Below are 25,621 nucleotides of genomic sequence, written 5' to 3' on the forward strand. Positions count from 1 at the left end.
AAGAAACAGATTTTTGCAACAGGTGAAAATTGAAACTTAACCCATTTATGCCTAGCGTCTAGAAAAAAAGGCCTTGGCAAACAGCGTATACCCAGATGAGACGCCGCATGATGCTGTTTGCTTAAAGGAATTTCTGTAAAAAAAATATTCTAAATATAGAAATAAATATACTAGACATCCCTAATTTTGGAAATAAATTGATCCAATTTAGAAGGATGGGAGAGTCCACTAGGCATAAATGGGTTTAGATTCAATATGTGCTCGATCATCGCACAATATTTTCTTGGTAACAATTCAGTGCACGAGAGAATGGATCCAAACAAGAAATATGAACGTCCTTTTTCCAAGATACAAATAAGCGCGGTTGCATGGGTGCGTGTGACAGATTGGAACTTGATATTGAGGATCTAAAGTAAACATTATTACAGTTTATCATGCTATAAAGTCTTTTGTCAAAAGTAATACGTTGCTATTGGCGTGTTTATCTCCTACAGTGTAACAAAAATCTGTTTGACTGCTAAGTTAAATTGTATTTGTAACTTAACTTTAGTTGAAGCAATACGACGAACAGCCTAAGTTTATTATCACATGGATGATGGGACACAATTATAAGATTAAACTGTTTAATTAAAAAGAGTACTTATGTAAAATAGCCGTAGGCTCACAAAGACCTTGTGCTAGTATATACAGCAACTTTGTACACTGCTGGATTTAAGGGAATCGTGTCTTTTTACCGGCGTTTGACGTCTATTTTGTCATTAAATCAGAACAGAAGGTCGCCGTGGTAAAATGGTTATGGTGTCCGCTTAGCGACCGGCCGATCACGGTTTCGATCCCCACTGTCGGAGCGTTCTTTAGATCTCCCCCCCCCCCCCAGACACCAAGTACTGGCTCTATGGCTAGGAAATGGACTCGAAAGCGCTTCAATAAGCCTGAGGCTTTCGATGCAATCGAGCAAAAATAAACAGGTTTAAACTGAACTCGATCGGAACTCATGCCACACGTTTCCGTGTGTTGCTACAGGGCATCGAAGGAAAAACTAATTCTAACAACTTGCCTCGCGGATCAGACCATGTGTCGCATATAATCAATCGTCGTACATGAAAGTAATTCCGCTACATTTGATTGACGTACGAAATCCGTGCGTTTTTCTTGATTTATCAATTATGATTCACCGCCTCACTTCCTACATTTGAAGAAACTACCGATACCTCTCACACTGGGCACATGGTCCGGCCGGAGTGTATGTCCGTTAACAATAACCGTTCACTTAGGAACTAATGGTGCGATCTTAAAAAAGCTGAACATTATATTTCGTAGTTAGTCTTTGCCACGAAATCACGATGTACCAACGGATTCGTTCAGTGGATACAAATTCAGCGGATTACACGTTTATCCCCTCGCATTGTTAATACGTGTTTACTGAGTATATGTAGGAAGTGACTTCTTACGCGGAATTTCTTAATTAGATATTATGTACATGTGTAAAAAAAACAACAGAAATATTGGGTATGTTTACATAATACAACCCGAAACTAAGATCTGTACTTGTTAAAAAGACTGGAAATAGAGTGCGCCGCGCTTGAGAATCGAAGGCGGCAGTGTTTGTACTTCCTTTTTGAGGCACGTGCGTTATAGAGAAGACAATCCGTTATTATTTAGGCGACCCGCTCCATGCAGTCTGCCATCATATGTAACATAGAAGGTAAATGTATAAAGAGACGTGATCATATCTTCTTCCCGTCGTACTATCCAACCGGCGCGTGTGCCCAGTCCGTGTGTGTGACGTCATGCAGTGTTGCGAGGAGGCGGAGCGAGTGTGTCGCTGGGAGAGGCTCGCGTTTGAGTACGAGAACCCGTCAGAGCACGTCACTCCACAGGTGAGACGGTCATGTGCCATGTTTGTCGCGTTAGATGAAGTAGTTTTTTTTCCAGCGATAATTTGTTGGCCATTTGGAAACAGTACCGGTACCGCGCCATATGGAAACAATGTTTGTTTCACTGCTTGGTTTTTAATTGCATTAGCCAAATATATATTCTTTAACATGCCTTTTGTATGATACGTTCAGTGTCAGTTCTCATTTTATTCGTTCACTCGCAGATGATTCGCTTTTGGAAAGACACTGACGCAACTTTCCTTCCTTTTTTTGGATTTTTGTTCAGACGCCAATTGGGCATTTAGTGATTTTTCCTCAATTGGGAAAGTGCCTTTCCTGGTACTATATAAAAAGGGGAAAACCGCTGTTTTTCTCCCCGCATACATGTCTGGATTCAATTTCTTGCTACTAAGGATTACTCTGTTACTGACTATAGACTTAGTGGTTCTTTTATGTCGCCTCTCATAGATGATTGTGAGGTATATTGGTCTGCTCGAGTCTATCAGTTGATTGGTCTCTCGGTCGGTAGACCACTCATGTTTCTTCTCTCTGCATCTCTTCTTTTTTCTGCTTTCTAATGTTTCGGCTCACAGTGTATATCTTGTACTGCTCTATAATGTTTAAGCTCTCTTACGTGCATCATTTAAAACCCGATCTTCAACATAATTCATCAAACATGTATTTAGACAAATCCTCGATTATCATCCAGACTGTTGGGTAATGACCTTTGATATTTGATAAATGGGCATCTATATACATTAAAATGTTCAAACAAGTAAGTTATATGCCAACTCCAATTGTCAAACAAATCGACTCTGGATTCGTTGAGTTATATCCCTTGAATTATCTCAAGAGTACGAAAGTTTTTACACAGTCTTCATCAAATTTAATATCATTACCTCAGGAATTTTTGAGTTTTAGACTTCTGTTTACATATATGAATGTGCGATATAATGTTTTCGTTCATCTGTTACTTCATGAAATGTTTGATAAATATCCGTCCAGAACAATGACCAGCCATATTGAACAAGTAATTGTTTATAAATTACCCATTCGTGCTTGCTTCATGCTTCGATGGTGGGGGTGTACACATCTAGTTGAAACTGTTCCACTCGAAACAAGTTTTAGTTATTAAGATTGATTTTGTGATAATACGGACATCTGAAACTGCAACATTTTTAGCTCACCTGTAATTTTCTTGATTCTAATGTTCAGGATTCCTTATCCTAAAGATTTGTTGTTGAATTATGAGCTCTGAAAACATCAACATTTTCTTATACATTTCTATACTACTTCTAATATAAGCGTGCCCTTAATTACACCTCGGAAATGTTCTTAATGTAAAAATATAATGTTAATATATTCGCAAATTTTCTACAGAGGTTACAGTTCTTGGAGAACATTTTCTCAATAACCAGAATTCTAAAGGTCTAGTATATACGGTACATATCGTTCCGACGTTGACATTATATATAAATAACCTCAACAAGTAATATTTCGAAGGTTAATGTATGTGTTTGCCTTTAAAGATTATGTTGTTTGGAATAGTTTACCATACCCATGTCTATTGCGTTTCTGTCGTTTCAATTGGTACGGCATGTACATATTTTATAACATATGCATATAACGAGTTCAATAAAGGATTAATGCCGCAAAATAATCGCATGGAATCTGTGACGGCGATACAGTTATAGAAAGGACCCATTAGTTATATGTCATCAATCGGGCCATTCCATTATTAATACTCAATTCCCTCGCGATATTAGCTGGGTTCAGGCAAATGTGCGGTGAGCTTTTTTTGTCATTTTGTATGATCCATGGGGATTTCCTCGTCAGCAAGCTAAACGATGAAATTTGCCTCGCTATTAGTATATTAAGGTATATCAAGCCTTAATAATACAGCGACTGCAACAGACATTAGCCCACGAGCTTCTATCATTTATATGGGCCGTGACCTGTGAAAAGGGGGTTTAATGCATGTGCTTAAAGTGTCGTCCCATATTAGCCTGTGCAGTCCACACAGGCTAATCAGGGACGGCATATTTCCGTTTGTTCTGTATTTTTTGTTTAAAGAGTCTCTTCTGAGCGAAAATCCAGTTTGAGCGAAAAGTGTCGCCCCTGTGCGAACTGCACAGGCTAATATGGGACGACACGTTAAGCACCTGCATTAAACCCATTTTCACAGAGCGTGGCCCATTTATATTATTTCTGCAAGAATGATGCGTTTGTTTGCAAGTTCAATCCCCGGCAGCATGTGCGTTTGGTTAGAAGTAACTACATGTATACCAGACAGGCGTGGTTTCATCCTGGTACTCCGGTTTCCCACCACAGCACAATACCCACCAAAATGAAATATCTTTCAGTAAAAACACATTGCATGAAATCGGAGCTATAAATAAAATTTCTTCTGAACGTTCTTGAAACTCTGGATCAGCAGACGATTTATTGCTTACGGAGGAGTCCGGAGATAGCCGATGTATTGCGATTGCTTTCGTGAATTTAGTAATTTATTATTACAAGTGCTGCGACACACTCACACCTCACATAATGCAGCCTCATAAACATAAAATACACACATGTATGTAATCAGCAATTATTGTATAGGTAGTATAGGCTCTCGGGAAAGTTAGTATAAGTTGATGTTATAATGCTTTTCTAGTATAAGCTGATGGTATATTTAGTATAAGCTATTGGTAAAGTGCTTGTATAAAATGATGGTATTGTGCTAGTATAAGTTGATGGTATAATGCTTGTATAAGCTGATGGAATTGTGCTAGTATAATCTGACGGTAAAGTGCTAGTATAAGCTAATGAAATAGTGCTAGTATACGATGATGGTTTAGTGCTTGTGTAAACTGGTGATAAAGTGCTATGCTTATATAAGCTGATGTTAAAGTTCTAGTTTACGCGGATGGTAAAGTTTTAGTATTAAGCTGGTATAGTGCTGGTATAAGCTGATGGTAGAATGCTAGTACAAACTGGTGCTTAAATAAGCCGATGGTAAAGTTCTAGTATAAGCTGATAGTATAGTGCTAGTACAAACTGATGATAAATTGCTGATGGTAAAGTTCTAGCATAAGCTGATGGTATAGTGCTTGTAGAAGCTTATGATAATGTGTTTGTATAAGGTAATGGTATCGATCTTGACATTTCTTTCCCCTGAATGTCATTTCTGATGGTGAGTGTTTTTTTAATTCCAAGCCACTTCATGTATAAAAGGATCGCATTAATATGGCAATGACAGATCTCCCGAGCTATTGAACGCTTGTCAAACCCTGAAGCAATATAATTACGGACTGAATCCATAGGCGTATACCGTGCTTGTTTACGAGCTGCAAGAAATCAACACTCTCTGGTTTGTGTTAATTACTGCCATTACGTTAACAGTCGAACTCGGAGGCAGGCTGCTGGTGTGATAGTTTGTGTACGCTGAATGTCTTCTCTTGAGGCTTGAAAATTCAATATTTTCGCGACAGATTCTATGCGCGCGCTCAAGCAGACGAGATTTTTGTCTCTAGAATCAGAGCTTCGTTTTATCGCTGCAAACTGAAGTTCTAGAAGAAATCGGATTGTATACAGCATGCATTTATTTTGCGACTGTTCATTCGATTTAAGCAAGTTTTGCTGAAAAACTTATATTGATGCTTTTGAAAGAAAATCTCACTTAATAATTCATGTGCAATATTAAATAAGTATTCGCACTAGTGACGATATGGATATTTTTAATGGATGTTATGGTTATTGGTCATTGTACTAACAATGAATTCGCCTCTATAGATTCGTTTGAATGAAACACATAACGAATTGTAAGCTGGAGTAAATCGCATGTAAGGTAACGTAAGATCGCCAAAGATCGCCGAAACTTCGATTAGATATAACAGATCCATGTTTTCTGAGAAAACATCACAAGCGCTTTTGTGTGGATCAATCACCAAAGTACTCGCCATCGTTGTATTGTGACACAACTCAAAGACGCGACTGTACTTCCGGTAGCTGTAACCGCCACATCCGGCCGGGCAATGACGCTCAAGGATAGATGCGTGGAGTGCGTGAACCACGAGTTCCGGGCAGAGAGTATGGGGCTCGAACATCCGACCCCACGTAGCTTCCTGTGCTCTCAGGTAAGGATCGAATACAGTTGCCTTGTCGATGCGTGTCGTAGGTGTTGCGGTTTGGGCAAGCAACAAGAACTGGTGCCTTGTCTGTGTGTGTCGTAGGCGTTGCGTTTCAGGTAAGCAACGAATATTGGTGTCTTGTCTGTGTTTGTCGGAGGCGTTGCGTTTCAGGTAAGCAACGGATATTGGTGCCTTGTCCGTGCGTGTCGTAGGCGTTGCGGATCGGGTAAGCAACGAATACAGTCGCCTTGTCCGTGTGTGTCGTAGGCGTTGCGGATCGGGTAAGATACGAATACAGTTGCATTGCCCGTGTGTGTCGTAGATATTGCGGTTCGGGTAACAACGACTACAGTTGCATTGTCCGTGTGTGTCGTATGAGTTGCTGTTCGGGTAAGCAACGAATACTGGTGCCTTTTCCGTGTGTGTCGTAGGTGTTGATGTTCGGGTAAGCAACGAATACTGGTGCCTTGTCCGTATGTGTCGTAGGCGTTGCGGTTCAGGTAAGCAACGAGTACTTCTGCCTTGTCCGCGTGTACGGTAGGCGTTGCGGTTTAGGTAAGCAACGAATACTGGTTCCCTGTCCGTGTGTGTCGTAGGTGTTGCGGTTCAGGTAAGCACCGAATACTGGTTCCCTGTCTGTGTGTGTCGTAGGTGTTGCGGTTCAGGTAAGCACCGAATACAGATGCATACGCGTTGCATTTTTTGTTACCCTCTCGCCACATCTGGATATATACATGTACACGTAATACAGTTGATAAAGTCATGGGCTTGGTGTTATGTATGCAGCGGTTAATAATAACAATTGTCCTTGGTGAGACACGGGTATTGGTGAAGAAATGCCGTGTTCTTGTTCACGGGTTATTGTTGTTAAAATTGCTAGTGTTTAGTTTCTTTTCACATCACATACTTTGGCAAGTGTATTTTCTGTCACAGCTGTAATATCGTTATTTAAAAACACGCTCTGTCTTTTGTTGAATACGCCTACTGATTCATGCATACCGGTCATGTATGCCTTTTTAATGATGAGCATTATACGCATGATTCTTCCTGAACAAGTACATTATTATGGACACGTCCATGCGATGTGGTGGTGGGAAGGTGCTGTGCGGACACTTTCGTTCTACCATGGATGGATTATCGAGCGAGCTTGCAAAAGAGATAAACCTGATAAGTGTGTGTGGGCGGGGGACGTATACGTAGGAACTAGATCTCTTTGTTTAAGGTTACATTCCGAGGTTATATTAAAGAACATTAATCATAAGTCCAGAATAAAAGTTTGTCGAGCATGTGTGCAGTTTCTTATAAATTGGCAGAAAGCGTGACAAGCATGATGAGAAGGAGCTTCGCGCTAAGAACCCAATCTCCAGGCAGAGTTGTCGTTCCTTGCTCTCACATACAATTTGATCCAGCTATGCTGGTTCCCGTCAAATCTCTGCGCGGATTTTGTCAAGAACCATGCCTCTTGGTTCAAGATCAAGGTTACGCTTCAAGGTGCAATGTCAAATGAAAGACATCAAACCCGACCAGGGCCCGACTGCTCAAAACTTTCAATCGGGAACCCTCGGAAATTCCGCCATAACGGCGATCGTTTGTGTGGTGTAGCCCACACTCTGGATCAGCAGACGATTTATTTCATAACGGAGGAATCCGAGATAGCCGATGTATCACGATTGGTGTAGCCCACTGTCCGAAGCGTTCAGATTGCAAAATCTTAACGGCCAATGAAGGTACCAGTCTGTTAACTTCATACCTAAATAATGCATTTTTTTATAGCAATGTTATTATCAAACATTTTTTTAATTATTCGACCAAACAAAAGTTTGTTTAAAATATACACAAATATTAAACTCACGCAAATAACTTTATCCAAAAATTTACGACTGTTAGCAAACTGGCCGTTAAACTTTTGAGCGATCAGGCCTAGTTTGACGGAAAAGAAAAACGCGCGCAATACCAGTGCAAGGTTACAATTCAATGTCAAACATCCCATTGCAGAAATTTATGCAAAGCAAGGTAAAGTTCACAGTTCAATGTCAACACTTTGCTTAGAGCATACAATTGTATAGGTGTGGTATTTCAAATAACTTTTTCAGTAGTGGTAAAGAAATACACGCGAAAAATAGAACCAAGATGAATGTTAAAGCTCAATGTCAAACGTGACTACCGGTAGACAAAATCACCCGCTATTTATTTCTTCTTTGCGCAACATGGGCGGATTTTGCATGATTTGACAACGCAGTAAAATCCAGGCCAATGCCATAGTTATATTCAAAGGTCAAAGCAAATTCAGCAACCAAAACCTCAGCATAACATTGGATTTTTATGTATGTATAACGAAGTTTAAGTCTATGTAGACGGATTACCACGCGCAGCACGAATAAATCAGATATCTTATGTCAAAGGTCAATGTTACAATACAAGTTCAAAGGTCAATTGAGAATTTACCCAATATGTACCTCGTAACTTATGCTGTACATGCACAGCCCTTTGCACTAGCATTTGAAGACGTAAAGATTGAAACACTCGGTGAAATACATGCTAGATAACAAAACAATATTTTTTTCTGATATAGTCCTAGACAAACATATTCATTACGAAATATTCTTCCATATTTGCATTCGAAATGAATGCGTGTGTGATTGTGTATTGAATGCTAAACCATTCATTTATACCAGTGACATCGCCCCATCGCTCTTCTTTCAATCGACATTTTGTAATTGCAATATCGGGTCGGTGTTTCACAGCACATTTCATATTGAAGATATCAACAATGTCGTTTGTATGACATTTTAATATTTGAGTGGCCTCTGTGTAAGTCCGCGGTCCATTTGTTCGAGTCAACATGAGTTTTGCGTTTCCTTTCGTGCCTTGATACGTACAAGTATAAATATGTTGTTGCATATGATCGACACTAATCCATCCATATTTGAGCCGTGCTCTGTGAAAAGAGGATTTAATGCATATGCGTAAACTGTCGTTCCAGATTAGCCTGTGCAGTCCACACAGGCTAATCAGGGACAACACTTTCCGCCTAAACGGATTTCTGCTAAGAAGAGACTTTCTGTGAACGAAAAATGCAATAAATGCGGAAAGTGTCGTCATTGATTAGCGTGTGCGGACTGCACAGGCTAATCTGGGACGTCACTTTACGCACACGCATTAAACCCCCTTTTCACCGAGCACGGTCCATTTATATTCAGCAATTTCCGTATAATGCTGGTGGGTCTTCTTGGGTTTTCTCTCTTTCTTTGATTTGCATATCGCTTCACAATTCCAAACCTGATGTATATACCTGGGTAGACGTTGGTTTCTGGGGTTATTGTGTTGTTGTTGTTGTTGTTGTTGAGAATGTGCTCGTCTTGAAAGCTGTCATCCTATTGAAGTTCATCTTCTCTAACAGTCACACTAAAATGTCAAATAATGTCGCAAGTTTCTGTACAAAAGCATTAGACAATCAATATTTCCATTATGACATATGGTCTCCCTTTCGGCTTTATATATAATTGTTTGAGAAACATTATCTGAAATCAATGATATGAATAAGCAACGACTGCTCAGACCGTATTGTTTTAAATGTTTTGTATGTAAATTTATACAGAACATTTGTAAAATAATGGATATTGACTTTCTCGACAGAGACGATGCAAATCTTTGCGCATATGTTAATAAAACACACACATGCAAAGGTGTAGTTTTCAGGGATGACGAATTACATTATGGAAATTCTGCGACTCTGAGAGCTATATACGACTCAACATGGTTTTAGCCCACAGGGACGAACGCATGTGACGCGCTTTATGAATATTGTATGAAGCTCTTCGTATAATTTATCATGTTCTGCCGTACCAGTTATATTGACGCGTGTTAATTGGCATTTATTCGATCGAGGTTATTCGGTACTCGTTAACAAATATTTTTTTTTACACTTGCGACATTTTTTGTAATTGCTTCAAATCGCCCGTTCATTATGTTTTCTTGTCCGGACCTCTTTACAGGATATACTGGTCGAAATTCTATAAATTAACAAGATGTGTTTTTGAAACTCTATGTCCCCCACATATTTGACCTTGGACCTTGAAGGATGACCTTGACCTTTCACCACTCAAAATGTGCACTTCCATGAGATACAGATGCATGCCAAATATCAAGTTGCTATCTTCAATATTGCAGAAGTTATGGTCAATGTTAAAGTTTGACGCAAACCAACAAACCAACAAACAGACAGGGCAAAAACAATATGTCCCCCAGTATAGACTGGGGGCATACAAAGACGAATATTTTCATTACGATCAATTATACGGTGCATATTTTACAATAATTTTCCGCTATATTGTATGTTAGTGATGCATGGTAAATGTATTTGCATATGCTGACATTCGCATGAAGTTCACTTTTCTGGTCCTGTCCAACGCTTCGAATTGTACGTCCCAAGAAGACGACACAGTTTTGTTTAGGTGCTTTTTTATTTGCATGTTTTTTTTTCTTGCTGTATATATAATGAGTCTCGTATTAATTATAAGATCTGTCAACTCTTGATGCATCTAAGGTTTTCTTGTATATATTTGTGTTTATTTCCCCACAATCATTTTCCACTATGGATCAGCACGATTGTCATTATTCGTGCAAGTTTAAAAAAAGGAGTCGGGGTGCCACGTGGTTTTTAGCTGAAAGGTCAACGTCGCACTTATGAGGTCATATGAAAATTTTGTAATAATACAACTTGTATTGACTTTAAAATGTTTTGGGCATTTAAAAAAAAGTAATTTCACCGTTCAAAACTGACATTTTGCGTGCTAGGACCGTTTTCATCGCTCTAAGGTCAAGGTCAAAGGTCAATGTCATATGCAATATGTCATTTACTCAAAAGACAGTTGATACAGATTTTGCACACTGTAACAATATTCAGAAGGCAACAAACCTTAATAAGAATGAACGTTTCACCCTGATGCATGGACGTGATGCATTCAATAACCGTTTGCCGTTTTCGTTTCGTTTATTTATACAATATGCACATTTTCATAATATGCGACCAGAATGATCAAATACAAGTTAATGTAACATAAGAACAAATTCATGCCATTTACAGAGAACACCGGCTAATTACAACATTCCTGAGAAAAAGGTAAAAGAATATACAAGCAGAACTATGTTGTCTAACTTTTCTTTAGTATCATGAAAACATTTAACCAGATACATGAATAATAATCAAATGTCCATGTCACATTGATTGCAAAAACATACTGTGGCATTCTTGACCACAGGCTCGCATGTTACCGAGATGCATCCTTTTTATATGGAGCAGTTAATTTAGACTGTAGTTACGAGGTTCGTCTTCGTCTTATATTTTTGTACGTATGGACTTACTTTTACACCTAGTGAGGCTCATGGACTATTAAAAAGTACTCCGTAAACTCTTTAGTATACTATAAAGTACCCGGGGTACGGAAAATATAATAAACAGTACCCCGTAGTATTGTCGGGTATCTTTAAGCTTTTTCCGTACCCGGGTTACATTGTAGTATACTTAAGAGTAACCGGGGTACTTTAAAGTAGCCGACAACGACCCATTGAGCCATACTTGGACTGAAAACTCACGCAATCTATGAAATTGCAGGTGTTTCTAATAAACTACTATTTGATTGAGTCTTTAAAGGAGCCTTTTCACAGATTTGGACATGTTTTAAAGTTTGTCATTCAATTCTTTATATCGATGAATGTAAACATTGGGTTTAAAAAGCTCTATTAAAAAATCAAGAATTAAATTTAAAAAAGAAAAAAAGGTAACTCTCAGCAGGACTCGAACCACTGACCCCTGGAGCCCTGGAGTAAAATGTTTGCGCATTAGACCACTCGGCCATTCTTCCTTTTTAAATGAGAAATGTATTTTATACTTCATATAAGCAATCCTCGTAGTTTCACAAAATATAACGACAACAACAGAACTCTCCAAATTATTAAATCGTTTCGCGTTGCAACGATTTATAATTTTCAGGTTTTTAAATCGGCAAAAGATGCCTACAAAGGCTATTTTAGAGCATGGTAAATGTTCTGTATTACGGTTTCCTCACAAAAATCTTCACTAAGACGAAACTTTGCGAATATGAAACAACTTTTTTTCAATTTTGTCAATTTACCAAAACTTGAAAAGGCCCCTTAAATTTTAATCGATGTACATTACACATTTATATGGCCAGATAAGTGTGTCATGCTAATGTGACCTGGAAATATTGCGTGACTTTAAAGCGAACAGGTTAGCTCATGACCAGACTGCAATAAGTCGCAGGATGGTGAAGCCACGCTCGCCGCATATAGTATTAGCGTCATTTTTTTCACGACGCGGTTCATTATAAACGCTTTAATGTTTTTTTTTGAAACGCTATTTTGTCCGAAAGATTTATCAAGTTCGAATCATTTAAAAACATAAATTTCTTTCACAAACTCGACACAACACAACATTTTGGAGCAGATATATTATCCTATTCACTGTTGTCACTGTTCGTCAACAATTTTGAGACCTTCGTATCTCTTATTTTATTTTTCCATGTTTTTTAAAATATATTTCTGAGAACAAAATCATAATAATAAACATGTACATGCATGTTGTTTTTGCCGTATTACAATAAGTGATGGGACAACAAACATGCGGTTTGTACAGCATGGCAGCGATGTTAGTCATTGTCACAGCACACAGATTTCCAGGAACGGCTGATGAACTCTTTCAGTGCTGGAACCGAATTTTGAAGGTCTTTGCAAACAGTTTGAATCCAGATGAGACGCCACAGAACGTGGCGTCTCATCAGGATCCAAACTGTTTGCTATTCTGATAGTATTCTTTGAAAGAAAATCGAAGAAAATGCTAATTTTAGAAGTTCAGCAGACGACATTTTAGCAGACGACAAATTTCCCAGCATGCAAAAGGTTAATTAAGCAGGGTTTACTCTGACATATGCCTGACGGGATGGCCTGTAGTTATTGATGGATATCACTGGCTGTGCGGCGCCGGTATGTAGGAGGGGGGGGGGGGGGCGGCGATATCGGTCGCGGAGCAGTTTCACTGTCTATCATCACCACCGGAAAAAGATAACCAGCGTAGCGAAATTAAACATCTCGCAAGAGGTAGTGCTCGTGATAAGAATAAAGTTTACCATTTTTTTCGCGAACGTTTTTAAAAAACTGTGTGACAAATTAATAGTGGACATATCAAACTTATATCGTAAGTAGTTTTGAGTTCTTTATTAATACATTCGAGTGTTGAAATAGATCAATCATCAGTAACCTGGTACCGAAAATTAAGTTCATTGGGACATCTTTTTTTCCTTTTGTCCGTGGAAAATATAATAATTTTGCCGAATTTTGCAATGGTGTGCAAATAGAATTATAGAAACTATCGGGTTTTGTCAGCTTCAGCCCAAAAATCAAGTTAGTATGCAAATGTTTGGCTAAAATATAAACTTCGTTGTGTACGGCGAATAGAACCTGACGTGTACGGCGTATAGCAAAATAAAATTAAATTGTGTACGGCAAATAGTTTTGAGTTTGTAAAGGAAAATAAATGAAAAATTCGCAAATACGTGACCATCTTGGTATAAAACAAATTAATACACTTATATTTTTTACGATGAGACCGTTTATGGCCAAAGAATACGTCTGATGCATTGTTGATATTTAAAAAAAATGCTTTGTTTTAGGGGCACCTGCTACATAGAGAATAACAGGTTACTGTCCGATTTTTTGTAATATATCAGGCAAGGCTTAGAATAATATATCGGCGACGCTTGCCGAGCCGTTATTTCATTCGTTCCGAGCGGGATATTTTATTACAAAAAGATCAGGCATTAACCCCTTTTTCTGTTTATCATATCTTTACGTCCCCGATTTTTAAGAAATAATGAAAAAATCGCAATAAACAGAAACACAGGTTACTGCCTGATCTTTTTGTAATATATCAGGCTCGGCGCGAATAAAATAACAGCTCGCCAAGCCTCGCCGTTATAGTATTCTAAGCCTTGCCTGATATATTACAAAAAGATCAGACAGTAACCTGTTATTCTCTATAGACAATCCCAGAATAAATAAATTGACCGCCGCCATATTGGCTATCACGTGACCCGCTGATCCTGACAGTACTGAAGAATTTGGCAGATTACAGCGTAATCATAGTGTACACCCGCTTTATTCCAATAAACAGTAACAGGCAGATATCAATGCGGTGGTATGATAAATCGATCGACCATTGTTCAGTCCGTATTCTAGTTTAATACGATTCTAGTGTATTTCATCGTAGTTATGTTTAAAAATCAAGATGATTCGATAAAATATTTACTTACAAGTGGATTCCAATCAGGATTTTATATTCAACTCGTGTAATTATTGGAACTTGGCTGACTTTCTGTTCACAGCGTTGTAGCGTTCAACCGCAAAGTAAGCACATGTGCTGTGTTTGCGTATTTATTCGGGGGCAAAACAAAGTTTAAAATTAAGATTTATACATCATTAAATCGGGCAAAAGTCCGCTTTTAAGAACATAATATATGTACATTGAAAAAATATTTTCTTAAAATCATTTTAATTTGCGACAACTTTGGCCAATACGCTGCAACTATTCGCCGTACATGACTTTAACTATTCACCGTACACGACTTTTGCCATAAACAACTATTCGCCGTACACTACAGTTATTTTAATTTAATAGATTTCCACGAACAATAATCAAACCAAAACAAGAAATAGCGTTAAAACGGTATATATTGCATATAAGAATAGGAAATCAACTCCATACCCGATGGCAAACCATGTAATCATGAAAGAAAAGCTGTTTCTTCGAGAAGTTCACATTTCAACCCCGTACCAAGCAGTCATACATTTGTGTAAATAACGCTTCATCAATACGAAATGCAAGATAGATACACATTTTTAAACAGATTAATCTTTCTGTAAGATGCCTAACACGCACTGGTTATCCAGTAGCGAGTTATTATTAGATATTTTAGGTAAATACTGACTGCACTCCATGGTTGGTTTGTTTACTTTCGCTTCGCTGGTAATCTACTTCCGGTGGTGATGATAGACAGTGAGTTTGCGGGTCGATATTGTACGCGAGGTGCATACCAGATAACACGGCGGAATAAAACATTGACTGTTATGTCTGAGTTTATGTAATGAGATACTTGTTCGCTATTCGTGTAAATATTAACATTTTACTGATAATGTTGTATCATTTGCAAACACAATGAAACATGCCCGCGTTCGTTAACAGATTGCAAAGCTCGTCCAATTCTTAAATTTCAACATGAGCCTATGACAAGCCAAACGGTTTTTCATTTAAATGTGATATTCATTTTTATATATTACATGTATTTTATACATTTTTATTCAAATCTACAGTGTATTCCATTTCAAAAAATATGTTCGTTAAATGTTGCAAAAATATTGCTGTTTAATATTAAATGGCATGATCAAGAAGCGTAGTGATAAGTAAACATTTACAGCTTTCGGGTTATTGTAAATGTGACGTTTGAAATGGTTGTAACGTTAATAAAGCTTACCCCAATATTGACGGGACCTTCATACTTACTACAGATTTGTTTGTATTGCATCGTTCCTTTAATGTTTTCAAACTATGAAATCCCGTATATAAATGGAAATACTTATTCGACTTATTTTTATGTCCCCCAGTCTATACTAGGGGACATATTGTTTTTGCATTGTCTGTTTGTTGGTTTGTTGGTTTGTTTGCGTCAAACTTTAACATTGGCCATAACTTTTGCAATATTGAAGATAGCAACTTGATATTTGGCATGCATGTGTATCTCATGGTGCTGCACATTTTGAGTGGCGAAAGGTCAAGGTCATCCTTCAAGGTCAAAGGTCAAATATATGGGGGGGACATAGTGTTTCATAAACACATCTTGTTTTATATATTTTAAGCATATCATTTTAAAGAAAATTAGTTAAACTTGCAAATAGAAAATCTAGGTAAAATAAACATATTTTCCTAAGACATGGCCTATGAAAATAATGCAGCGGTGGGTATGTAGGTTTTTATGATGATGTAAGGATAAATAAAATGAGTATATGTTATGTTCTGCTTGCAGTGGCCTGTAAACCAGAAGGTCTACGTGATCTACCGGGTGTTAGTCGCGCTGGGGTTCCTCGCTTGGCTCATTGCTGACGTCATCTACGAGACACGAACCTTCTTCCGTGAGCACACGTACACATACCTGGTACGTACTAAACTTGACATTTTAGCGTTCCGAGTTATATATTTAACCCTTTTGCACTCAAAAGCAAAGTTTAAATGGCTATATGCAACCGGCATTAAACCAGAGCAGCCTGCGAGTACTTGAAGGCTGTTCATGTTTTATGCTATTTTCTGCTTATCAGTATCTTACAGTTGGAAATAAAACCTTTAAAACTTGACTCTAATAAGAAAGTTCTACAATATAATATGATTTCCTATGGGACTTCAACTGGTCAAAATGCGAATATGAGTGGTAAAGGGTGAAGGAATAATGCTATGTGACCACTATCGCGATTTTGCGCCACTATATCATGGTCCTCATAATGAATATTATTGTTTGATTATATCTTATCAAGTACTAGTATGAACTGACAGACCGGCTATAACAGTTGGCCGGTTCGACTCCCGGCCCAGAAACATTGCTTGTAAAGGGATCATACACAGATACCTCATATCGAAATATTTCTCGGGATTGTAAAAGAAAGGATGTATGGAACATAAAAAACACACAAGTCAAATCTGACAATCATTATTATTTAAACACTTAAAAAGGTGATTACTTGCATAAGATTCTCTTTATATAGGAATATAAATTGTAAAATTGTCTGCAGTAAAGGAAGTCTCTTTTAAAAGACAATCTTTTATTGGCGGAACGTGTCGCGGATTAGCATTTGTGGACTGCGACGGTACTTAATGCAATAAGCCCGGGTTTCCCCAGGGACCAGCTGACATACAGTCCATTATTTACGTGATTTAGAACACTTAAAGAACATGTGACAAAATATGATTTTTCTCATACTTCATATGCATTTCTAGCGTATTTTGATGTTGTTGACGAGTATTTCTTTTTTTAAAGGAGTTCTCGTGCAGCGTGATGTAAAGTATCTACTGTGAAGTGAAAGAAAACATAATCTCCGGTTTGTTTCAGATCTACGCGACCAACTGGAGCTTCATGCTGTTGACCTTGACCTCGTTGCTTATGGCAATCTGCGTCCTCTACTACTCCATCCGGTCTGGGGAGTGTCTCGGTGAGTGCCTTGAGTACGTTAAGCAAGTATTACTGTCATCACATTGAGCGCTGCAGGTTCTCATGGTAAACCGGATTTGTTGTTGTAAATAATTTACGTCTGCTCCAGGCGTGTGGTGTTTGGCATATATCCGGATTATACTGGCTCAGTATCATCAGTCTCAATTTTGTGGCTTAACTCGGAAGATGAGATTTGAATACTTACTCAGCTGAGTATTGAGAATGCCAGTTCACGAACAATCACAAATCAAAGCTATAAGAATATGCACGAATCCTCCGTAAACTCAGGATTAAGTCGGATTCGAAACTAAAAAAGCTTGTATGAACACCAAATAGCATGATGATCAATTTATCTAAAACATTAGGAACACGCTTAACTTTAAGTCAGAATATTGAAATAAAAATGTTTGTCTTACGAGGCCAATATCGTTGTAAAAGTGCGTAAAAGGACTATTAAACTATTTTAAAATCAATAAACAACAGAAAATACTCTGTTGTACTCTTGAAGCTCTCAACAAGTTGGTGGCATTTAGAAGTGTACATCTTCTTATGTCCGTGCGTGCATCTGTTTGATCATGTATACAGACTTGAATTTCATCACGCACATAGCAACGTGCATGCAACAAATGATCGCCGTCTGGAAGCTTCGTTGTATACTGCATGTGTGACATTTGCCCATAGGTCGAAGGTCAAAATATTTAATACAGTTTGTCTGGACTAAAACTTGACATTTTATCTGGCAATAAAAAAAAGCTCGTCGTGACATCTGTTCATCGTGGGGAGACAACGTGTCGCGCGCAACACATGTATGCCCCTATGGTATCGGTTACAGGTCAAATAGGGAAATAAAGCAGCAAGCTTTTAACTTGTTATTATGCAATTAATCAAACTAGAAATCCAAATGTCGGATTTGTCGCCTGACAAATTATAGCTTAATATATCGTAAAATAGGGAGGAAAAGCGTGGCAAAATATTTCAAATCAAGAAGGTGAATGCTCAGTTTTTTAACGTGTACAATAATGCTATTGTAATACTCGAATTGAAGTAACTCCGAAAGTAAAAGATGCAGAGTTCTAATTCGCTTCTTTTCAATGAGATCTATCTACACATCAAGTTTTTAGTTGACCCATTTAAAAACATTGGTTATATACATGTCTATACCTTATTAGTAAACTATCTTTCGGAAAATCTCTAAATCCTCGTGGCCCATATGTGCATATTTTTATTTCATTTCATATGGTCAAAACTGGCCATCCCGGATCACCAAGAAAAGGATTAAACAGTTTCTTGAAAACTGCAAACCCTAGGATGTATCACCTTACTTTAACGAGCGATGGGATATATGCCTTTGCAGATGTTAACCCATTTATGCCTAGCGTCTAAAAAAAGGCCTTGGCAAACAGCGGAGACCCAGATGAGACGCCGCATGATAGGTCAGGGACATCAGGGTCTGCGCTGTTTGCTTTAAGGAATTTCTGTAAGAATTATTCTAAATATAGAAATAAATATACTAGACATCCCTTAGTTTGGAAATAAATTGATCCAATTTAGAAGGATGGGAGAGTCCACTAGGCATAAATGGGTTAATGAGAGGCAGTATTTTTCCCATATTATATACATGTTGATATTTTATAAACACGTTCCCTTACGACTCTTATAACAAACAATATTAGTTACACTGTTCAAACATTATAATGAGTTCTGTACATATGATACCGTCAATAAAACATAAGTAACAATGAGAAGAAAATGCATGCTACAGCTTCATTATGTCTCTCCTTGATTGATCAGCAAAGCAACATGATACCGCTTCATACACATTAACTACTGTATATACCATTATGTACTTATGTTCCGTCTCTTATAACGAAAAACGACTTCGTTATGTAACAAATTATTGTACAAAGGCCGGCTGGCTTTACTGTATTCAATATATTTATCTGAGGACGGTAGTATATTAACCATTACGTAATATGGCTCAAATGAAAAATCTGGTTTAAGTGACTTCCCACACATAAAGCTCACCTGACCAACTTGCTCAATGTCTTCTTTTGTTATCGTCATTTTTCTGTCGTCCGCGACGTTTTTCGTTCCAACATTTCTTAACCGCTATGCATGTTTTCACCAAACTTCTCAGAAATCATCATTGGTTAACATTTTTTTCGAAACTTTTAAAACAAGAGTGTCCTGATGGTCCCTAAGTATCTGTAGCTCATATCATTACTCGAGAAACCTGTTCTGGGGGTTCTTTTGAAAACAAGAGCATCATTTGAACATGTCTGACTATGTAACTCTACTTAAAAAAACAACATTTCGCAGCACCACACTGTCGGGACCAATTGTTCGACCCCGAAGCATAATTTTATCAAAGTTACAATCTCACGTGACATACTAAATATACAGTAACAAAATGGGCCTTTTTCCATGTAGAGAAAACATTTTCGAAGTTAACCTTTATGACGCCAATCAAGTCAATATTAAAAATGTGACACCTGGGACGTGACCAGTGTTGACCCCGAAGAGGAAATGTGGACAAACTTTGTAGAGCATCACTTTTTGATTCTACATACTACATATCATATGTGCCTAGTTGTTGCAGACAAGATTTTAAGGTATATTTTACATGTCCATATTGAAAATGTGATCCTTGGGCTGTGGTTGCTTTGACGCCCAGGGGCTTGATGTATACACACTTGGTTGAGTACTTACAAACGCTGTTCCATGACAAATAAAAAACCTTTGAGCCTTGCTGTTTCAAAGATTGTTCACTATATATGCATATTATGGAGACAAGTTAACCCTCTTGGCGGAGCAAACTTTGAGCCCAGGTCAAGATTTAAACGAACACTTGGTACAGTACCACCATACGATGTTTCATGTAAATTTCTGGGATTTATAGTATCAGAGGAGATTTATTAAATAAATGTACCATATGTTTACAATAAAACGAAGTAACCGACATGGCTGTGCCAATCTAAACCATAGGGGCATTATTTACAAAAAAGAGGTCCACCATACTATGTTACATGCCAATTACCGAACCTCTGATTTTATTCAAAGATTTCATTTTTTTTATGTACGGAACATAATCAATCCCCAGAACGGGCTAGTTCTAACCCAAGACACATTTTTTTCAACAAACTTTATTGAGGACGATCGTTTTACGCTACATGCTAAATATTAAACCTCTGGGCAAACAATGTAGTCGTTTCGAGAATAAGTCTATACAAATCATGTGACCCATGTGGCATGGCCCTTTTAGACACCAGAGGCAAAATTTGAACATAATTTGTACTGGACTACATTACATGTTACAAACCAAATACTTTTTTGAAGTTTTCATCTTCCAAACCCCAGTTTACACCCCAACGATCTTATACATCAATGGACCGGGAAAATTGGAACAATTTGGTAGAGGATCATTCAAGGAGTATTTTATGAAGCTTTGTTAAATTCCTATGTCGTTTGAATAACAAGTCAGCAAACGCTCGCACGGACTGACTGACGGACGGACATAACGGTACATACCAGTAGCAAACCAGAGCACGCTGTGCATAGATGAGCTTAAAAGGTTCGATCCGCTGTAGATGCAGGTCACACAAGATATTGAGGTTTGCCACAAGATTTGACGTTAGCCGACAAAGCATTCAGTATTGTTGTCGAGTATGCCTACTGCATCGCAATTGCAATAATAGCAACGTGTTTGCACTAGGCAATCTAGGAGTCGCACTTTTGGCATTGTCTGGTTTGGATTTTTAGTCCCCTACCGGTTTCACCGGAGGGGACTTATGGTTTTCGCTCTGTGTGTCCGTCAGTCTGTCACATTTTTTCTGGATCCTGCGATAACTTTAAAAATTCTTAATATTTTTTAATGAAAATTGGAACATGGATAGATGTCAATATGGACATTATGCACGTCATTTCATTTCGTGTCTACGTCAAAAATTCTGGTTGCTATGACAACAAATAGACTAGAAATACTGCTGAAAATGGTGGTTTTCTGGATCCTGCGATAACTTTTAAAGTTCTTAATATTTTTTCATGAAACTTGAAACATGGATAGATGGCAATATGGACATTATGCACGTCATTTCATTTTGTTCCTACGTCAAACATTTTGGTTGCTATGGCAACAAATATATATATATATATATATATATATATATATATATATATATATATATATATATAATCTGAAAATGGTGGAATTTCTGACAATGGTGGAGCCGGTAGGGGACAATAGTCTTGTTTTACCTTAAATTATATATGCTTGTATTTAAATGGGCGGTCAATCAGATTGACGAAAAAAGACAAGTTCTAAAATACCGTCATTAAATGCTTTATATTGATAAATTTCCACATTGGATCTAAAAATCTCTAGTAAAAAATCAAGAATAAAATGGAAAAAAGAAAAAAAGTCACCCAGAACAGGGCAAGAACCACTGACCCCTGGAGTCCTGGAGTAAAAAGTCTCCCATTTAGACCACTCGGCCATCCATGCCGATACAATGAGCGTTGTATGTTATACTTTATATAAGCAATCCTCGTTATTTCACAAAATATAACGACAACAACAGAACTCTCCATATTACCTGGTAGACATACTCGTTAAACGTTTATTACTGAATATACTGAAAATATGAAAACTTAACTTTTTTCATGTAATGTATTATACCAGATGTGATATTTTCATCAATATAAACTAATAATTGTAAAAAATACGGTATTTTAGAACTTTTCTTTTTTCGTCAATCTGGTTGACCGCCCATTGAACAGAAATAGAGCGGAAACGCATAACCGACGGACGGACCCACTACTCTACGGCCATTACGACTACTATATGCCCATTTTCCGGGTATAATTTCAAAATCTCTGAAATCGTAAGATTAAGAGCTTTTATATTTGAGCCATGCTCTGTGATAAATGGGTTTAATGCATGTGCGTAAAGTGTCGTCCCAGATTAGCCTGTTCAGTATACATGCTAATCAGGGACGATACTTTCCGCTTTTATGATATATTTCGTTTCAAGAAAGCCTCTTCTTAGCAAAAATCAAGTTTAGGCGAAAAGTGTCGTCCCTGATTAGCCAGTGCGTACTGTACAGGCTAATCTGGCACATGCATTAAACCCCTTTTTTTACCGAACACGGCACAATTATTTAAAGTGATATCCTCTAGTTGCCCCGAAACAGCTTGTTCAATACAACGTCAAACGGGTTAAGCCCTGGAGTCACATAATTTTAAGAGAGGTAAATATCAAGCTGACCTCAAATCTCCTCCAAACCCCAGATCACAGAGGTTTAAAATGTATAGTATTCCTCTAAATTATTAAATTAATGTCCCAACGACGCCCCTGGGCAACATTATTTCTTGACGTATACACTAAAAGGGAATCACATGCCGATGATATTTACACCAATATCACAACGAGAACACACATCATGTGACATATGTTTATTTTTAGACAGTCAGACGTTCGAGCGGATGCCCCGTGCGCTGAAAGTGCAGTGGCTCCTGCAGACTATCAGCTACAACTCCGCTATGGTGGTCACCGTCTCCTACTGGTCTTACATCGGCGTCCTCGACAAGTCCGGTAGGCGCACAAGTCCGTTAGAATTCAACATACGAACCGCGCTCTGGGAAAACAGGGCTTAATTTATGTGCGTAAAATGTCGACCCAGATTTGCCTGTGTCGTCCACAAATGCTTATCAGGGACGACACTTTCCGCATAAACTTGATTTTCGATAAAAATAGACTGCCTTTAAACGAAATATACCATTAAATCGGAAAGTGTCGTCCCTTATTGCATGTGCGGACTGCACACGCTAAGCTGGGATGACTAACAAGGCATATGCATTAAGACCTGTTTTCCCAGAACGCGACTCATATGTAGCAATAACTATATAACGATATCCGCTTCGTTAACAAGGACGGCTTTAATAAATCGAATAACTATAAAGTTCATTCTCGTTCTTTTTTATCGAATTGGTATGATTTCGATAACAAATCTTAGTAACGTTTTAGAACCCGGATACAAAGAAATGAAAGTCGATTTACAATCAATTCATTTTTTTAGCGTTCTTAGCCATGTTATTAATCAGTGACAATGCTAAACTAGGTCAACAATCCATGACCTTTCTAAGCCCAGATATGATCGGTTAAGATCATTTTAGCCTGATTTACAATCAATCTCTTGTTCACCATGTGCGCGTATTCATCGACCGATTCTTAGACTTTCTTTTACAGCATTATCAAATGCAATATGACACGAACTTAAATACATCTTACATCACAATTCTACTTTTAAAACAATTCATTTTTCATTTATTATGTAAGCAAAATGTAAAGCATGTATGTATTGAAAAGTTGAACGTGTTTTTTTTGTTGTAACGTCTTTTCTTTATTTTTAAGTCTAAGAATTGCTTGGTGACTATGGGCTTGGTAGGTTAAAAGTTCTGGACCCGTGTTCAAAAAACGATTTTGCAATCGAAAATCGATTTTAACTGACATCGATTTTCTTTTTTTGCCTATCAACTACAATGGAAATCCATTTTCAATGACAAGCAAAATCGATTTTTGATTGCAAACAATGTTTTGTGAACACGAGGCCTGCAGGTCAAAATCTAATGTGAGAAATTACTCATACAAGCAATTTGCCAGAATCATAACCTTGTCGAGCATGGATTGAATTCTCAAATAATAAGGCAGAAGAGATAAACTTGACGAGATGCAGTGTCTCACTCGAAATTCAGACTCTTTGGTCCAAAGTAAAGGTAAAAATTTTAAGCCCATGGTAAACGATAAGATATCAACTCATAATATTTTGTCCTACATGGGCAGTTATTAAAAATAACTAATCTTTGCATACGTGGCTATGGTTTTAAGCAAAAGTGTCAATCGCAAGTACCACCTACGTTCAAGGTCAAAGTTCAAGGAAACATATTTATGTCAACTCGAAACAGATTGTCCTGGGCATAATTTTGTCAAGTAAGGTTGCATTGTCAAATATCTTGGAAATGCGTCAAGCACTTTGCGATGGCATGCCATTCACAGCAGCCTGATCCCGGGTGCCAATGTCAAGCTGAAAGGTCAACACTTTGTTGTCCAGAATTAATAGATTTTCTTACAAACTTGGAAGAAGTTACGAGCAGGGATGGCAGTGTAACCGTAGTAAACAAGTCAATGTCAATTTTAAGGGTCACAAATAAGGAACCAACCCGTAACACACATAGCATAACTCTTTCAGTGCTGGAACCGAATTTTGAAGGCCTTTGCAAACAGTTTGGATCCAGATGAGACGCCAACCAACGTGGCGTCTCATCAGGATCCAAACTGTTTGCTATTCTGATAGTATTCTTTGAAAAAAAAAATAAACAAATGCTAATTTTAGAAATTCAGCAGACGACATTTTTGCAGACGACAAATTTCCCAGCATGCAAAGGGTTAAAGCTATGAGGCTACTGAGATGATACGGCGCATGCAAAAACTTAGTATCTACGTTGAAGGGTCAATGTCACATAGGTCAAAGATTAACTGAGAAAACTCATTTGATAATCTGTCCAATCTTTATATGAAAAACACAATTCACTTGCGTATCTTTGTTGCAATAGCGCTCTTGTTGTATAAGTTGTATTGCGCTGATAATAAATTATTATGTTTATAAAAATACATTTGCATTTTTAGAGGTATTTAAATCCACCTCCAGTGAAGTCAAACACACATTGAACACAGTGTACGTCATTTTGGATGTGCTCATTTCCGGGTCCCCGTTCCGCATTCTACACCTGCTCTACACGGTTGGCCTAGGATCCGTGTACTCGCTGTTCAATGCCGTCTACTTCCTCAACGACGGCACAATTTTAGAGGGCCGCCATTACGCCTACAATCTCCTGGATTGGGGAAAACCCAGCGAAGCGATCGTTACCTGCGTTCTATGCGTAGTTTTATGCGTGTTCGCGCAAATAGTACTCTATGAGTTATATAGGATACGATTTTTTATTTATAAATGTATTTACTTCGGCTCTGACAGCATTACAAAGTCGGACTCGGAAATGCACCGGATAATGGCGGCCGAGACAGACACGCCGGCGTATCAAACTATAGAAGAGCGAGGGGATCGCACTCTGTCAGAGATTTCAGAGGAATGACGGTACATCAACGCGATACATTAAAATGGCCAAGAAATTGTTAACGTCTGCTTAGAGAATTGTTTAGTGAGAAAATATCTTGTTTTAATTTTTGATATATTTTTTATATTAAGTAATTTTAACATTAGTTATAAGTCATTATTTATTATGTTTTATTATTATTATTATTATTATTATTATTATTATTATTATTATTATAATTAATTATTAATTAAAT

General features: G+C 37.8%; 2 protein-coding genes across 6 annotated transcripts in view; one reads left to right on the forward strand and one right to left on the reverse strand.

The window, feature by feature from the left end:
• Positions 1-25,621, reverse strand: part of LOC127880518 (protein rolling stone-like) — a 317,579-nt gene that overhangs the window by 261,783 nt on the left and 30,175 nt on the right. The gene's annotated exons all lie outside the window — the stretch shown is intronic.
• Positions 1,670-25,533, forward strand: LOC127880520 (protein rolling stone-like). Of its 2 annotated transcripts, none has more exons than XM_052427834.1 (5): positions 1,670-1,880; positions 16,087-16,215; positions 17,161-17,260; positions 22,721-22,849; positions 24,941-25,533. In XM_052427834.1, exons 1-5 carry the CDS (start codon positions 1,791-1,793, stop codon positions 25,402-25,404), a joined length of 912 nt encoding a protein of 303 aa, XP_052283794.1. In that variant the 5' UTR covers positions 1,670-1,790; the 3' UTR covers positions 25,405-25,533. The 2 variants fall into 2 exon arrangements, with proteins under 2 accessions (XP_052283794.1, XP_052283793.1); XM_052427833.1 differs by lacking the exon at positions 1,670-1,880 and adding an exon at positions 5,404-5,998.

This window comes from Dreissena polymorpha, chromosome 5, assembly GCF_020536995.1.
Source record: "Dreissena polymorpha isolate Duluth1 chromosome 5, UMN_Dpol_1.0, whole genome shotgun sequence".
NCBI lineage: Eukaryota > Metazoa > Mollusca > Bivalvia > Myida > Dreissenidae > Dreissena > Dreissena polymorpha.